The sequence below is a fragment of the Notolepis coatsorum genome, assembly GCF_963971535.1.
Source record: "Notolepis coatsorum genome assembly, contig: SCAFFOLD_1837, whole genome shotgun sequence".
In the NCBI taxonomy this organism is placed as follows: domain Eukaryota; kingdom Metazoa; phylum Chordata; class Actinopteri; order Aulopiformes; family Paralepididae; genus Notolepis; species Notolepis coatsorum.
This window is the reverse complement of record NW_028173204.1, coordinates 17,726-35,720: the sequence shown is the minus strand read 5'-3', so window position 1 is coordinate 35,720 and position 17,995 is coordinate 17,726. Positions and strand designations below refer to the sequence as shown.

At 45.5% G+C, this 17,995-nt stretch overlaps 1 protein-coding gene across 1 annotated transcript in view; it reads right to left on the bottom strand.

Moving 5' to 3' along the window:
- Window positions 1-491: 491 nt before the first annotated feature.
- ush1c (Usher syndrome 1C) overlaps window positions 492-17,995 on the bottom strand; it is a gene marked incomplete at both ends in the record, with an annotated part of 32,893 nt that continues 15,389 nt past the window's right edge. Inside the window, 8 exons of the mRNA XM_084338842.1 lie at window positions 492-558; window positions 3,826-3,968; window positions 7,143-7,199; window positions 8,687-8,746; window positions 11,458-11,652; window positions 13,426-13,483; window positions 14,567-14,591; window positions 15,723-15,831. Of these exons, the coding sequence (XP_084194968.1) occupies window positions 492-558; window positions 3,826-3,968; window positions 7,143-7,199; window positions 8,687-8,746; window positions 11,458-11,652; window positions 13,426-13,483; window positions 14,567-14,591; window positions 15,723-15,831 (714 nt within the window). The remainder of the gene's footprint in view (window positions 559-3,825; window positions 3,969-7,142; window positions 7,200-8,686; window positions 8,747-11,457; window positions 11,653-13,425; window positions 13,484-14,566; window positions 14,592-15,722; window positions 15,832-17,995) is intronic.

The window sequence follows — 17,995 nt, the reverse complement described above, 5'->3', positions numbered from 1 at the left end:
AGAGAGAGATGAGAGAGAGAGAGAGAGAGGAGGAGAGGAGAGAGAGAGAGAGACAGAGAGACAGAGGAGCGAGACAGAGAGAGAGCGAGATAGAGAGAAAGACAGATGAGAGGCAGAGAGGAGCGAGATAGAGATCAGATGAGAGAGAGAGAGAGAGAGAGAGAGAGGAGAGAGAGAGAGAGAGAGAGAGAGAGAGAGAGAGAGAGAGGACAGAGAAGAGAGACAGAGAGCAGAGAGAGAGAGAGAGATGAGAGAGAGAGAGAGAGAGAGAGAGAAGAGAGAGAGAGAGGAGAGAGACAGAGAGAGAAGAGAGGAGGCAGAGAGAGACAGACAGAGGCAGAGAGAGAGAGAGAGAGAGACAGAGAAAGAGAGAGAGGGGTAGAGAGAGAGAGGTAGTCATCCATTTGACTTCATATGAAAGCTATTCTATAGTATATATGTTTGTAGGATTTTTGCTAAGTAAGCGATGAAGATAACAAAAGAAAACACACTTATCCATCTCCTTTCCTGTAGCGCTCGTCTTCCTCAGCCTGCTTCTGAGAAATCTCCATCTTCCTCCTGTTGAGGACACACACACACACACAGCACACACACACACACACCACACACTGTGAAACTGAGACACAAACACACACACTGTGAAATACACACTACTTGAAGACAACAAACACACACACTGTGAAATACACAACTACTTGAAGACACAAACACACACACACACTGTGAAATACACCACTACTTGAAGACACAAACAGCAAAAAACACTGTGAAATACAAACTACTTGAAGACACAAACACACACTGTGAAATACACACTACTTGAAGACCAACACACACACTGTGAAATACACACTACTTGAAGACACAAACACACACACTGTGAAATACACACTACTTGAAGACACAAGCAACACACTGTGAAATACACACTACTTGAAGACACAAACACCACACTGTGAAATACACACTACTTGAAGACCAACAACACACACACACTGTGAAATACACACTACTTGAAGACACAAACACACACCTGGGAAATACACACTACTTGAAGACACAAACACACACACTGTGAAATACACACTACTTGAAGACACAAACACACACACTGTGAAATACACACTACTTGAAGACACAAACACACACACACTGTGAAATACACACTACTTGAAGACACACACACGACACACACAACACACACACACACTGTGAAATACACACTACTTGAAGACACAAACACACACACTGTGAAATACACACTACTTGAAGACACAACACACACTACACACACACACACACACACACTGTGAAATACACACTACTTGAAGACACCACACAACACTGTGAAATACACACTACTTGAAGACACAAACACACACACTGTGAAATACACACTACTTGAAGACACAAACACACACACTGTGAAATACACACTACTTGAAGGACACAAACACACACACTGTGAAATACACACTACTTGAAGACACAAACACACACACTGTGAAATACACACTACTTGAAGACACAAACACACACACTGTGAAATACACACTACTTGAAGACACAAACACACACACTGTGAAATACACACTACTTGAAGAACACAAACACACACACTGTGAAATACACACTACCTTGAAGACACAAACACACACACTGTGAAATACACACTACTTGAAGACACAAGCAAACACAACTGTGAAATACACACTACTTGAAGACACAAACACACACTGTGAAATACACACTACTTGAAGACACAAACACACACACAACTGTGAAATACACACTACTTGAAGACACAAACACACACACTGGGAAATACACACTACTTGAAGACACAAACACACACACTGTGAAATACACACTACTTGAAGACACAAACACACACACTGTGAAATACACACTACTTGAAGACACAAACACACACACTGTGAAATACACACCTACTTGAAGACACAAACACACACACTGTCGAAATACACACTACTTGAAGACACAAGCAAACACACTGTGAAATACACACTACTTGAAGACACAAGCAAACACACACTGTGAAATACACACTACTTGAAGACACAAGGAAACACACACAAACACTGTGAAATACACACTACTTGAAGACACAAGGAAACACACACATTGGTACAGTTTTTCATCTGTGAATATGAACCAAGATCCAATCCAGGAGATCAATGAAAACAAACTGCAACATCATTTGGATGAAATAAGTTACAGGAATAATGACAGATATGATGATGGTGTCTTCCAGCTGGTCACTAGAACAGCTGGTCCTTGACCTTTCACATCTGCAGTGTTTAAATAAATAAAAGTTAGGTGTTAGACCTTGACTGCTGTGGTTTCAGTCCAATGACCACCTCTCCTCTCCTTCCTTCACTGAGAGCTCAGAGAACTGATGTGTTTGTTAGCGTCAGATCAACTCTCATCTCTCCTGTCTCCTCATCTCTCCTGTCTCCTGTCTCCTAACCTCTTAACACGCCGCCCCCAAAAGTGGCAATTTCTTTTATTGAACTTGAACTTGAGGACTGCATACTTTTTTTGCAAACCAAAATACTATACTTTATCCTTATAGCACATGCATGAGCCTGGTCTCTTTTTGAAAGATGACATTCTGAAGGTTCTGGTAGAATAAAGATAATTCACTTTTAGTGCTAATGAAATAGAGTAAAATAGGTCTGAACTTGAGTTTTAGAAAAAACTTGTTACTCACGTTTTTTCTGTAGTAGTTGCAATATCCAGGAGTAGTATATAAAAGAAATTGGTATGGCTGGAACACCCTGGGTCCATAGCCTGAAGTCTTGTATAGTACATGTCCAAATTCCATAAAAACCCGTTCAGAAATGAGTGATTAGGAGCTATTTTGGTAAAAAGAGAAGAAAAGGAAAAGGTCTGCAGAAAACCATTTCCTCATTCACTCCAATGCATTCGTGCGGAGATTTATCTTCCTGTTTGCGCTTGTGACTTTTCACCTAGATCCCTGATTCGCTCATTCCCGCGTGGGGTATCATTGGAAAGCCACCACTCGTCCGAGATCGCCAAATGATTGACGGGAGGTAGAGGCTCGGGAGTCTGGAGTGGTTTTTGAAAAAAATTTATAGTATGCCGTGTACTTCGGCGCACGCCTCATTCGACAGGCAACAGATAGGGCTTTAATTCAATATATATATTGAATTAAAGCCCTATGTACACCCGGGCCGTTCTGGACAGGAGACACCAAGTTAGGTAAAGCAGGGTTCTGGACAGGAGACTAGGGATGGGTACCGAATCAGGTACTTTTTAAGGGTTCCGACCGAATCACGTCGGTAACTTACCGGGTACCGATTCACGTGAGATTCCGCCGGTGCCACATTTCGGTACTGTAAAAAAAAATTAAAAAATTTTTTGTACTTACTTTTTTAATATTATTATTTTTTTTACGTCAATGTTTCGTTTACCGCGAGAACGAAACCTATGAAGTGTGCCGCACGTTCACGTCAACGTTCACACGGACAATACACGCTTACCTAGGATTGATTCAAACAACAAAGCAGTCGGGGCAATGGCAAGCCGAAAACGGTTGCAAGTGTTACAGTTTACAAAGCTAGATGCAGACAACGCTCGCTGCAATATTATATATTATATATGATAATAAATTATTTGAAGTTTGAATTTTTTTAATTTTTTACAACTGAGGTAGGTAGATTACATTTTTAGAGACTAAAGTACAGAAAAAAGGTACCGTTGGCGTTGGGTACCGGTATGGATTAAAATGTGAAAGGTACCCAACCCTACAGGAGACACCAGGTAAAGTTCTCCACTCACTGTCTCTCCTTCTCCTGCTGCTCCTTGACGATCTTGTTGGTCTCCAGCGCCACGCGCTTCTGCTGCATCAGCTGCTGTCTGTCCAGCTCCCTGCGAGCCTCCACAGCCAGGCGCTCCTCGTCCGTCATGAACAGCTCAGCGCCCTGAGAGACAGAGAGAGGGGGGAGAGGGGGGAGAGAGGGGGAGAGAGGGGGAGAGGGGGGAGGGAGGGGAGAGAGGGGGGGGGAGAGGGGAGAGAGGGGGGGAGAGAGGGGGGAGACAGGGAGAGAGGGGGGGGGGGAGAGAGGGGAGAGAGAGGGGAGACGAGGAGAGAGGGGGGAGGGAGAGAGGGGAGAGAGGGGGAGACAGGAGAGAGAGGGGGGGGAGAGAGGGAGAGAGAGGGGAGACGAGGAGAGAGGGGGGAGAGGGGGGGAGAGAGGGGAGACCGGGAGAGAGGGGGGAGAGGGGGGAGAGAGAGGGGAGACAGGGAGAGAGGGGGAGAGGGGGGGAGAGAGGGGAGAGAGGGGGGGGGGAGAGGGGGGAGAGACAGGGAGAGAGGGGGGGAGAGAGGGGGGGAGGGGGGAGAGAGGGGAGAGAGAGGGGAGACGAGGAGAGAGGGGGGAGAGAGGGGGGAGACAGGGAGAGGAGGGGGGAGAGGGGGGAGAGAGAGGGGAGAGAGGGGGGAGAGAGGGGAGAGAGGGGGGAGAGGGGGGAAAGAGAGGGGAGACAGGGAGAGAGGGGGGAGAGGGGGAGAGAGAGGGGAGACAGGGAGAGAGGGGGGAGAGGGGGGAGAGAGAGGGGAGACAGGGAGAGAGGGGGGGAGAGGGGGGGGAGAGAGGGGAGAGAGGGGGGGGAGGGAGAGAGGGGAGAGACAGGGAGAGAGGGGGGAGAGGGGGGGGGGGGAGACAGGGGAGAGAGGAGGGGAGACGAGGAGAGAGGGGGGAGAGAGGGGAGACAGGGAGAGAGGGGGGAGAGGGGGAGAGAGAGGAGAGAGGGGGAGAGAGGGAGAGTGGGGGGGAGAGGGGGGAGAGGGGAGAGAGGGGGGAGGGAGAGAGGGGAGAGAGGGGGGGAGGGAGAGAGGGGAGAGGGGGAGACAGGGAGAGAGGGGGGGGAGAGGGGGGGAGAGAGGGGGGGGAGGGAGAGAGGGGAGAGAGGGGGGAGACAGGGAGAGGGGGGGGAGAGAGGGGAGAGAGGGGGGAGGGGGGCGAGATGGGGTGAGAGGGGGGAGAGAGGGGGGAGGGGAGAGAGAGGGGAGAGAGGGGGGAGACAGGGAGAGAGGGGGGGAGAGGGGAGAGAGAGGGGGGGGAGAGGGGAGAGAGAGGGAGAGTGGGGGGAGAGAGGGGGGAGAGAGGGAGAGGGAGAGAGAGTGAGAGAGGGGGGAGACAGGGAGAGAGGGGGGGGAGAGAGGGGAGAGAGAGGGGAGACAGGAGGAGAGGAGAGAGGGAGAGAGAGAGAGAGAGATAGAGAGAGAGGAGACAGGGAGAGAGGTGTCAGTGTAACAGAGTAGCTCTAACCTAAGGCCTAATGAGCCTAATATCCCCCGTGGCCAGATTCCCCTTTTGCTGATCCGTAGATGGTTGGATTCCAATGTTTGAGGACACGGGTTTGAATCCAGGTGGTTACAATGGTGCCGTGACCCAGTTTGGTTCCCCTTTATTTTCAATTGTTTTGTTATTGTGCACAATGATGTGCAGAGACACACACACACACACCCACACACCACACACACACACACACACACCACACACACACACACACACACACACACACACACACACACACACACACACACACACACACAGAGACACACACTGTTACGACCCTGGCTCAAAGGACGCAACATAAGTGGCAAACAGACACCAATGGCCTGTGTTTAAACCAAAGACTATTCTAACTATGATTACTAGCACAAACTAAAGATCAAAATGGTAGAAAGGGAGAGACACTGTTTCAATCATCTCTTCTAGCAACCGTGACCCTGCATGTGTGTGTGTGTGGAAGGCCTTTTGAGCACTGCCAGGCAGGTGTCCAATTAGCACTAATCAGCAATTAGCAGCAATCAGCTGTACCACAGGCCAAAATCCTGGACATAACACACACACACACACAGACACACACAAACACACACACACACAGACACACACACGCACCCGGGGAAACGGTAAATAAAAGAAAACAGCTTGTCTCAGTAACACAGGCTCGGTGCCACCTGGCAGATGACTAGATTTTAACTGATGAGCAGAAGGAGCCTATGAAGACACAGTGGTCTGCACTGCGGAGCAACGACGTTCAAATGATGCGACAGAGAAGTCGTGTTCTCAAGTCCTCGCGAGTTGAGTCCCCCCCCCCCCGTTTGCAACGTGGAAGGTAACTCTGTGAGTGAGGCCGCTGTCCTGCGTTTATTCTGCATCTGCTTGTTAACAGTAGATATTATCGGCCGATATTGGCATTAAAATGTAATATCGGAAATGATCGGTATCGGTTTTCAATTTCTTTTAAACAGATCTTTTCTAGTTTTAATACACTTATCAACATGAGAAAGAAATAAAAAAAAATTGTCAGAGGGGCGGCTAAGTTGGCAAGACGCTCGCCACTAATGCAGGAGATGCTGGGTCGAGCCAGCTCTCGGCGTTGTTACCGCTTGGCTGGTCGTTCATACTAACACAATTGGCAGTATTAGGGTGGGAAAGCCGGTGGGTTGGGATTGGACGTTGTGGACAGCGACTCCTACAGGTCGGTTGGTGCGCCTGTACAGCAGAATCAGGAAGTAACGGGGGCAGCGTGAGCCTCCCACGCGTTACTCGTCGCCACTGAGAGGTCGCGCTGTTCAGGTTGAAAAGATGGGACAGCTGCCTCCTCGTGTACGGAGGGGACACGTGATGCAAGGCTTGGTCCTCACTGCAGCCGACCAGTGGGAGGCATGGTCTGGCAACGTTCGAGACAGGGGAGGGGAGAATTGAAGGGAGAATTGGCGAGGCGAAATTAGGATGGGAGAAAAATAGACAAAAATAAGGAGGAAAACGTGGATACTTTTTTTTTGTCAGAAACAAACATAGTATCAATGAGAGTATCAATAATACACCTGCTTGAAGTCTAGTAAAAAAAGAAAATAATAATAATAAGAAAATATTTAAAAAAATTTAAACGTTATTAATCTTGCGATAAATAAATAGTGGCGTTAAAAGAATTGTGCGATAACGAGTTAATACCACGTTAACTTTGACAGCCTTAATAAATAGATGGAAATACATAGAAATAGATAGAAATAGATAGAAATAGATAGAAATAGATAGAATAGATAGAATAAGAATACAGCACATAGATGAGAGTTACTTACCAGCTCCGGTCAGAACAGTGATGGTCAGACTCCTGCTGCTCTTCAAGATCCTCACGGCCTGGAAGCACATTGACAGACGTTTACATTTAGTCATTCAGCTGAACGCTTTCATCCAAAGCCACTTACGAGTTGTGAACAAAAGGTCAGCAGGAAGGAAAGGTACAACTAACTCTGGTCGCTGAGGGTCAGTGAGATTGTTGGTCAAACAGTGTTGAACTTGTGTGCTACAGTCTGAGTGTATAGTAAGTAGTGATTGATTGATGTTTTTTTTATTTTTTTTTATCTTACATACAGGTGTATGCCCAGCCCATATATGGGCTTACAAGACACATAAACAATACGTATATAATAGTATACTTGACATTGACAATAAGTTATATAGACCAAGATGGCCACAAAAAAAAGGAAAACAAAATAAAACGTAATATAACAAGCTGTAAACAATGTATGTAAACAAAGAAACAAGAGGAATTCATATACAATTATATGGGATATAGTGTGTTTTGTCTCAAGTGCCATGCTTTCTCCAAAAATCCTTGCAAAACTGAAAATCTCCTTCACAAAAAAAAACAAAAAAGACTACTGTGGAGAAGTAGTAATAATATTAATACATTTATTTTATATAGCGCCTTACATACGGTATCTCAAAGCACTTTACAGACAGGGACAAACACAGTACGTACATGGACACACACAGTACATGGACAAACACAGTACATGGACAAACACAGTACATGGACTTTCACAATGACAACATGGTGGGGATACTAATACTATATTAATAATATTAATATATAGGTGTGCTACATTTTGACAGCGCGCTAAATTACTATAACCAATCAGATCTGCGATATGAGGTAGCGTCACGACTCTCACGAGCTGAGCGCTAAATTACTACCTAACCAATCAGATCTGCGATATGAGGTAGCGCCACGAGCAGAGCAATGTGTGTGGACAAGAGGCGGGTTGCTACGTTTACGTAGGAGGGGCTTTTAGACCAATGTTTTTTTTTTGCTTCAAAAAGAGGGACATCCTCTCAATATGTAGGATGCGGGACATTCGGTCAATGGTTGGGACAGTACAACCAAAAGCGGGACACCTGGTCACCCTAAATGTAAGTGATGCAGGGGTTGGAGGGTCAGGAAGTGAGGGTATGCAAGGTTGAACAGGTACAGGTAGTATAGATACATTAGCATAGTAGATAGTAATATAGGTACAGTAGGTAGTAGTATAGACATATTAGTATAGTAGGTAGTAGTATAGGCAAGATGGCAAAGTAGCAAAGTGCATAATAGTATAATAGACTAAGGTTAGGCGTTTTTTTTCTGTCTCCAGTGGGACAGATTTATTATTAGCATAAATATTATTATTCATATTGGTGTGAAACCTACAGCACTGTGTCTGCTATAGTAAGAAGATGATTTAATTTTCACAAAAGAAAAGGACTAAATCAGTTAAGTGAAGAGGGTTGCTTCAAGAGACAGAGGCAGCAGGAAACTAGAGCAGGACAGCATGCTGTGTGTTCTGTGTATGAAGCTCTGTCACCTCCTGGTGGTCCAGGTTGGTATAATCCACTCCATTCACCTCCACTATCTGATCACCGATCTAAAAGAAAAAAATGCAAAATACTTACAAACTTACATACAAACTGCATGGTGGTATACTGATACATATATATATATATATAAAATAATAATGAATATGGGTAATGAGCTTCTACAGGTCGAAAAATACCTTGCGGAAAAAAACCTAATCTACGAATTCCAATCTGGCTTCAGAACATCCACTCCACTGACACATGCCTTCTCTATTTAAACGACCACATCAAACAAGAGGTGGACGCGGGCAAATACTGCGGCATGGTCATGCTGGACCTACAAAAGGCCTTCGACACTGTCAATCACACCATTCTGATTGACAAGCTAAAGCAATTGGTTTTGATAGTCTATCAGTGAGCTGGATGCAATCCTACCTGGAGGGGAGAGAGCAGATGGTGGAGGTAAACGGTACCCTATCCCCCCCCCTCACAGTAAGCTGTGGTGTTCCACAAGGAAGCATACTAGGTCCGCTACTGTTTCTAATTTATGCAAATGACATGTCGTCAGCTTGTGACTGCAACTTGTTCCTGTTTGCGGACGACTCAGCCCTGCTGGTCTCTGACAAGAACAAGTTACAGGTTGAAAAAACCCTCAGCTCAGAACTAGGCAAAATCTGCATATGGCTTGCTGATAACAAACTATCATTACACATGGCAAAACAGAGTCCATTCTCTTCGGTTCAAATAACAAACTCAGCAAGACCGACGGCTTCTCAGTTACAGTGGGTGACAATATTGTCACAAGGAAAGAAGATATTACCTACCTGGGTTCCATCCTAGAGGCAAATCTTTCCTGTGACAAAATGGCATCCCAATGTAATAAAAAAAAGTCAACCAACGAACTAGATTCTTGTACCGGATCTCCTCTCTGGTAAACAAGAATACCCTGAAGACTCTAGCAGGAGCACTCATTCAAGGGTACTACGACTATGCTTGCACCTCATGGTACCAAAGCACCTCAAAGGCGCTAAAAACAAAATTACAAACATCTCAAAACAAAACTGGTCAGACTACTGCTTGACCTTACTCCTAGAACCCACCTCACCCCTGCACACTTTGACAACCTAGGATGGCTTAGAGTAGACGACAGAGTACAGCAACTTGCAATGGGCCTGGTCTACAAGATACACTACACGACCAAGGTACCCATGTACATGTCAAAATACTTCCCAAAGGTCAGTGAATACCACGATCACAACACCAGAGGGAGCTCCACAAATCATGTTAAACCCAGATTCGGCTCAAACAAGGGACTAAACACGTTTCGCAATTATGCCACATCAATGTGGAACGCCCTACCCAAAGCTGTAAAGGAATGTGAATCACTACCCACTTTCAAAAACACTCTCAAAAAACACCTAAGGGAGACTGCAACTCGAAACTGGCCCCTGTAAATGTCCGAACACAACCCCCTCCAATGTACAGTAAATTACCAAGTATGGTCTTGTCAATAATCCAATGTACAGTTTTGTTTGTACAGTTGTACAGTGTCGCCCACCCACCCCTCCTACCCAACCCCCCCCCCCCCACTCCTACCCAACCCCCCCCCCCACCCACCCAACCACCTCCAATGTACAGTCCCCCCCCACCCCCACCTACCAATCCAATGTACAGTTTCTACGTCAAATGTATATACTTTTTTTTTCTGGACTCTTTTTGTATCACAAACAGTACTGTAATTGCAAATCTGATATGTCATAAATGTATAGATGTAGCAGTTCCTGTCTATCTGTATGTCATGTATATGTCATATATGTTACGATTAATTGAAAATGGGGGGACCCTGATGTAAACAAGACGAAAGTCTTTCTCTGGTCTGCATCCCCTTAACAATTGTATGTATTGAGCCGTACTGTACTGTACCCATTCTGCAATCTGTTAATAAAATTTTCAATCAATCAATCAAACCTCGACCCCATGCTTGTTGATGCTGGTGCTGTTGATTTATCCATAATGGATTTGACACAGAATGACTGTAAATGATAAATGGCAGCATTTATATAATCTCTCTCATCCAAAGCGCTTTACAATTTGTTCCTCACATTTTACCCATCCACTCACACATTCACACACCGACTTGCGGAGGCGACCACCAGACCACGCACGGTGCCAACCTGCTCATCGGGAGCAATTCGGGGGGTTGAGTCAGTGTCTCGCTCAAGGACACTTCGTCACGCTGCCCACTGCGCTACCTCCCGAGCCACTGTCTGACTGTAATCAGCTAATGTTACCGCCTCACGGTTAGAGTCTTCATTCTGGGTTACTTTGTTTTGTCCTTTTTGTTTTAGTTTTCAGTGGCTATAGGACCAGGACCGGGTCTAAAGAAAGTACTTTACACACTACTGCCTATCTATAGATGCAATAAATCATGTCTAATAGGCTACTGTGTTCAATATATAGTTCTCTAAAAAAGAAAATCTAAAAGATTTCAAATGTAAAAGATAAATTGTTACTAAATCATGTCTAAAATGTATAAGAAAATCATGCAAGTCTTGGTACCGCCCCTGATCACCAGGTGGGGCTGATAGCTAATTTATTCATTTAATTTCCTGTATAAAAAAAGATGCAATTTTCTGTTGTCTTCATATTTGAAAAAGACCGGAAGGGTCGAAACGTCGTGTCTGCTATTTTTTAAAACACAATTAAAACACCTTGGAGCATCAGAAGTGAGTTGCGAGCGTCGCTTTGTTTTCACCGCCTCAAGGACCTTCCTCCTCACCTGCAGCCCGACCTCTGCGGAGAGCGAGCCGGGCTTCACGTTGCTGATGTAGATGCCGGGCTTCTGCGTGGGCCCGCTGGAGATGCTGATGCCCATCCCCTTGGTGCCGCCCAGGCTGAGGAACACCTTCTTCTCCTGGAGCTCCCTGCCACCCCCACCCAGGGAGGCCAGGCCAGCTATACTGCTCTTCTTGTCCTGGGGGAGGGGGGGGAGGGGGGGGGGGGAGGGGGAGAGGGAAGCAGAGAGAGAGGGAGGCAGAGAGAGGGGGGGGAGAGAGAGAGGGAGGCAGAGAGAGAGGGAGGCAGAGATAGAGAGGGAGAGAGAGAGAGGGGGGGAGAGAGAGGAGGAGAGAGAGAGAGAGAGAGAGAGAGAGAGAGGCAGAGAGAGAGAGGGAGAGAGAGAGAGAGAAGACAGAGAGATAGGAAGAGGGAGAGAGAGAAGGGATGGGGGAGGGAGATAGAGATAGAGAGAGAGAGAGAGAGAGAGAGAGAGAGAGAGAGAGAGAGAGAGAGAGAGAGAGAGAGAGAGAGAGAGAGAGAGAGAGAGAGAGAGAGAGAGAGAGATGGAGTAATTCAGATGATGTACTTTTGCATTACAGATAATACGTGATGCAACACAAGACAAATCCCAGCCTCTGGTCCACCAGCTGGAGAACCAGCCTCTCAGCCCAGACTCAGACACAAACAGAACCTCAGCCTCTCACCCCAGACTCAGACACAAACAGAACCTTCAGCCTCTCAGCCCAGACTCAGACACAAACAGAACCTTCAGCCTCTCACCCCAGACTCAGACACAAACAGAACCTTCAGCCTCTCAGCCCAGACTCAGACACAAACAGAACCTCAGCCTCTCAGCCCAGACTCAGACACAAACAGAACCTCCAGCCTCTCAGCCCAGACTCAGACACAAACAGAACCTTCAGCCTCTCAGCCCAGACTCAGACACAAACAGAACCTTCAGCCTCTCAGCCCAGACTCAGACACAAACAGAACCTCAGCCCAGACTCAGACACAAACAGAACCTTCAGCCTCTCAGCCCAGACTCAGACACAAACAGAACCTCCAGCCTCTCAGCCCAGACTCAGACACAAACAGAACCTCAGCCTCTCACCCCAGACTCAGACACAAACAGAACCTCCAGCCTCTCAGCCCAGACTCAGACACAAACAGAACCTCCAGCCTCTCAGCCCAGACTCAGACACAAACAGAACCTCCAGCCTCTCAGCCCAGACTCAGACACAAACAGAACCTCAGCCTCTCAGCCCAGACTCAGACACAAACAGAACCTCCAGCCTCTCAGCCCAGACTCAGACACAAACAGAACCCCAGCCTCTCAGCCCAGACTCAGACACAAACAGAACCTCAGCCTCTCAGCCCAGACTCAGACACAAACAGAACCTCAGCCTCTCAGCCCAGACTCAGACACAAACAGAACCCTCAGCCTCTCAGCCCAGACTCAGACACAAACAGAACCTCAGCCTCTCAGCCCAGACTCAGACACAAACAGAACCTCAGCCTCTCAGCCCAGACTCAGACACAAACAGAACCCTCAGCCTCTCAGCCCAGACTCAGACACAAACAGAACCTCAGTCTCTCAGCCCAGACTCAGACACAAACAGAACCTCAGCCTCTCAGCCCAGACTCAGACACAAACAGAACCCCAGCCTCTCAGCCCAGACTCAGACACAAACAGAACCTCAGTCAACAAAAAAGAAACATCATACAACATAGCTGCAGTTAGTCGCTTGTTCACCAACAATCTCGACATTTGTATTCTAGACATTTTCAACATGTCAAAAGAAGACAAATATTATCTAGCTTAACTAGCGTTAGCTCAAAAGCACAGAACCGGTCCGGACGACACAAGTTGTTCCGCTAGCGATAACAACAATAATACTTCCAGTCGGGGGGTTTAAAAATAAAAGTCTAAAACACAGAAGCTATGTTTATTTCAGCCTCAGCCTCTCACCCCAGACTCAGACACAAACTGGTCGACAAACTGCCACTTCAGAGGTTCTTCTGATGAGCTGTTGGGAGAGAAAGAATGAGAAGAACAGTCATATCCTCTGATTGATTGATTGATTGAAAACTGTATTAACAGATTGCAGAATGGGTACAGTACAGTACAGCTCAATACATACAATTGTTAAGGGGATGCAGAGCAGAGAAAGACTTTCGTCTTGTTTACATCAGGGTCCCCCATTTTCAATTCATCATAACATATATGACATACACGACATACAGATAGACAGTACTGCTACATCTATACATTTATGACATACCAGATTTGCAAATACAGTACTGTTTGTGATACAAAAAGAGTCCAGAAAAGAGAGTATATACATTTGACGTAGAAACTGTACATTGGAGGTGGTTTTGAAAGTGGGTAGTGATTCACATTCCTTTACAGCTTTGGGTAGGGCGTTCCACATTGATGTGGCATAATTGCTAAACGTGTTTAGTCCCTTGTTTGAGCCGAATCTGGGTTTACCATGATTTGTGGAGCTCCCTCTGGTGTTGTGATCGTGGTATTCACTGACCTTTGGGAAGTATTTTGTCCCCTTAACTCATAACAATGAAATAATTGAAATAAGAATGATATTCTATACGGTAAAAGGAACCACTACAGTTTTAGTTTTAGTTTACTCAGTTTATTTGATCAGGGGCAGTGCATATCAATCAACAGTTATACATTTATAAATGAATACAAATTAAAAACTGTAAATATGCCAACATTAGCAGGGTTGCTAGTTTTCAGTTGTAGTCCCCTGGGCTAGATGTTTAAGCCAGAAAATAAACAGAAAATAGAAGGACATTAAAGCTAATGAATGTAAATGGGGCATTTACATATCTCTTTTATCCAAAGCCCTTTACAATGTTGTTCCTCACATTCACCCGTTCACTCACACACTCACACACCGACGGCGGAGGCGACCACGCAAGGTGCCAACTTGCTCATCGGGAGAGGTTAGGCGTTAAGTGTCTCGCTCAAGGACACTTCGACGCGCTGCCCGGGAGGAGCGGGAAACGAACTGGGAACCTTCCGATTACCAGACGACTGCTCTACCTCCCGAGCCACTGTCGCCCCAGTAACTGATGAGTTCACTTACCTCTTCACTGGTATCATGCCTACATCTAGAGAGAGAGAGACAGAAATATTAGGGAATCTGTTCGATATTGGCTTTTTTACTGATATATACCGATATTGTCCAACTCTTTCCGATACCGATATATGCAGGGTTTCCCCCCCCAAAAAAACAGAATCATTTCAGGTAATTAACATTACATATCTCTTGTTGTGGAATTAACACAACATTATGCATACTTTTGACAATAAATAAAATAAGAGTTTGTTCTTACTTGCTTGCCTGGGTAAATAAAGGTTAAATCAATTAAAAAAAATTATTATAATTCTTATTTTCTTATTTTTTTTAAACCGATACCGATCATTTCCGATATTACATTTGAATGCCAATATCGGTAGGCCGATTTTATCGGACATCCCTAAGAAATATCAAATGAATATCAATAACGGTTAACCCTTTACTCAAGGCAACTACAGTGGATTACAATGTGTAATAATCAGTAAACTGAATGAGTCATTATAAACTCATGGCTTATGACATGTTATTGATGAACGTACCCCTTCAGTCTGGTTATTATAATATAGTCACATATATATGTATATAACAATATACTATATCCTAGTGTATCGGGAGCTCTTGTGTGAGCTAATATCTTATAATGCGTTATTATGGGAGATTATGAATATGGCTATTATTCTTTATACATAGAATGTAGAAGTCCTTCATTCCGACAGCCATCAGACTTCACAACGCATCACTGAGCCTCACTGCATCACTGAGCACAGGGTGACAGTTACCATCTTCCTGGACTTTTACTTTTAAAACAACACTGTTCAATATTACACTTACTGTAGACTTCTGTATATTTTTACATATATTTACATACATGTATATTTGATTCTATTCTTATTCTTAGGCAATGTGTTTTGTTATTCTTATTCGTGACTTTGTTCCGTCTAAATGTCTAAATGTTTAATGTGAGCGATTTGTATAGTGTCAAATTTCCCTCGGGATGATTAAAGTATTTCTATTCTATGTGTTCAGTGAAGTGTCACCCAGTGGTATTTATGACTCATGTGACTGGTGAGTGATCTAGTGATCTAGTGATCTAGTGATCTAGTGATCTAGTGATCTAGTGAACTAGTGACCTAGTGGTCTAGTGATCTAGTGATTGACGTACGCCTGACTTTGAGCGACACCGTCTTCTTGGTCTTGATGAGGTTGATGACCTCCTCGTGGATACAGGAGGAGATGGAGTATCCGTTGATCCGCACGATCTCATCCCCAACCTGAGTGCCACAGAGGGAGCGAGACAGGGTTGTAGTTAAGACCCACCCCCCTGTCAATCAAGCTGAATCTGATTGATTTGACCCATTCACTCACACATTCACACACAGACGGCGGAGGCAACCATGCAAGGTGCCAACCTGCACATCGGAAGCAATTAGGGGTTAAGTGTCTTGCTCAAGGACACTTCGACACGCTGCCCGGGAGGAGCGGGAATCAAAACGGGAACCTCCGGATTCCCAGACGACTGCTCTACCTCCTGAGCCACTGTCGCCCCACACTAGTGGTGGTGGTCGATCTATACTTAATAATAATAATAATTCATTACATTTATATAGCGCTTTTCTTGACACTCAAAGCGCTCCCCACAATGTAGGGTGGAAATTGCCTCCTTCACCACCACTGGTAGCACCCAACCTTGGGCTATGCAGGCTCAATGGCTGCCATACACTGGCACCAGGCACACATCACACTACATACAGTAATGACTACCATACACTGGCACCAGGCACACATCACACTACATACAGTAATGACTACCATACACTGGCACCAGGCACACATCACACTACACAATGACTACCATACACTGGCACCAGGCACACATCACACTACACAATGACTACCATACACTGGCACCAGGCACACATCACACTACACAATGACTACCATACACTGGCACCAGGCACACATCACACTACACAATGACTACCATACACTGGCACCAGGCACACATCACACTACACCATGACTGACATACACTGGCACCAGGCACACATCACACTACACAATGACTACCTTACACTGGCACCCGGCACACATCACACTACACCATGACTGACATACACTGGCACCAGGCACACATCACACTACACCATGACTGACATACACTGGCACCAGGCACACATCACACTACACACTGACTACCATACACTGGCACCAGGCACACATCACACTACACAATGACTACCATACACTGGCACCAGGCACACATCACACTACACACTGACTACCATACACTGGCACCAGGCACACATCACACTACACAATGACTACCATACACTGGCACCAGGCACACATCACACTACACAATGACTACCTTACACTGGCACCCGGCACACATCACACTACACCATGACTGACATACACTGGCACCAGGCACACATCACACTACACAATGGCTGCCATACACTGGCACCAGGCACACATCACACTACACAATGACTACCTTACACTGGCACCAGGCACACATCACACTACACAATGACTACCTTACACTGGCACCAGGCACACATCACACTACACAATGACTACCATACACTGGCACCAGGCACACATCACACTACACAATGACTACCATACACTGGCACCAGGCACACATCACACTACACAATGACTACCTTACACTGGCACCAGGCACACATCACACTACACAATGACTACCATACACTGGCACCAGGCACATATCACACTACACAATGACTACCATACACTGGCACCAGGCACACATCACACTACACCATGACTGACATACACTGGCACCAGGCACACATCACACTACACAATGACTACCATACACTGGCACCAGGCACATATCACACTACACCATGACTGACATACACTGGCACCAGGCACACATCACACTACACAATGACTACCATACACTGGCACCAGACACACATCACACTACACAATGACTACCATACACTGGCACCAGGCACACATCACACTACACAATGACTACCTTACACTGGCACCAGGCACACATCACACTACACAATGACTACCATACACTGGCACCAGGCACACATCACACTACACAATGACTACCATACACTGGCACCAGGCACACATCACACTACACAATGACTGCCTTACACTGGCACCAGGCACACATCACACTACTAAATTTTAATCTTTATAATTTAGTTTTCTATGTAAAATCCTTTTCTTCGAAGTAGTTTTTTTTCTTAATTAACTCATAATAATACAAAATACAGGTTGGTTTTACTCTAATGTTTTATTACTATTAAAAAAAATAAAAAATGTCCTTGTATCCAACATTCAGCTCACCTGCTGTCCTTGTATCCTACATTCCTAAATCCTAAAGAATGAATTCCTACAGTACGTAAACAAAGCTATATGAGTTGGGACGACAGGCCATCA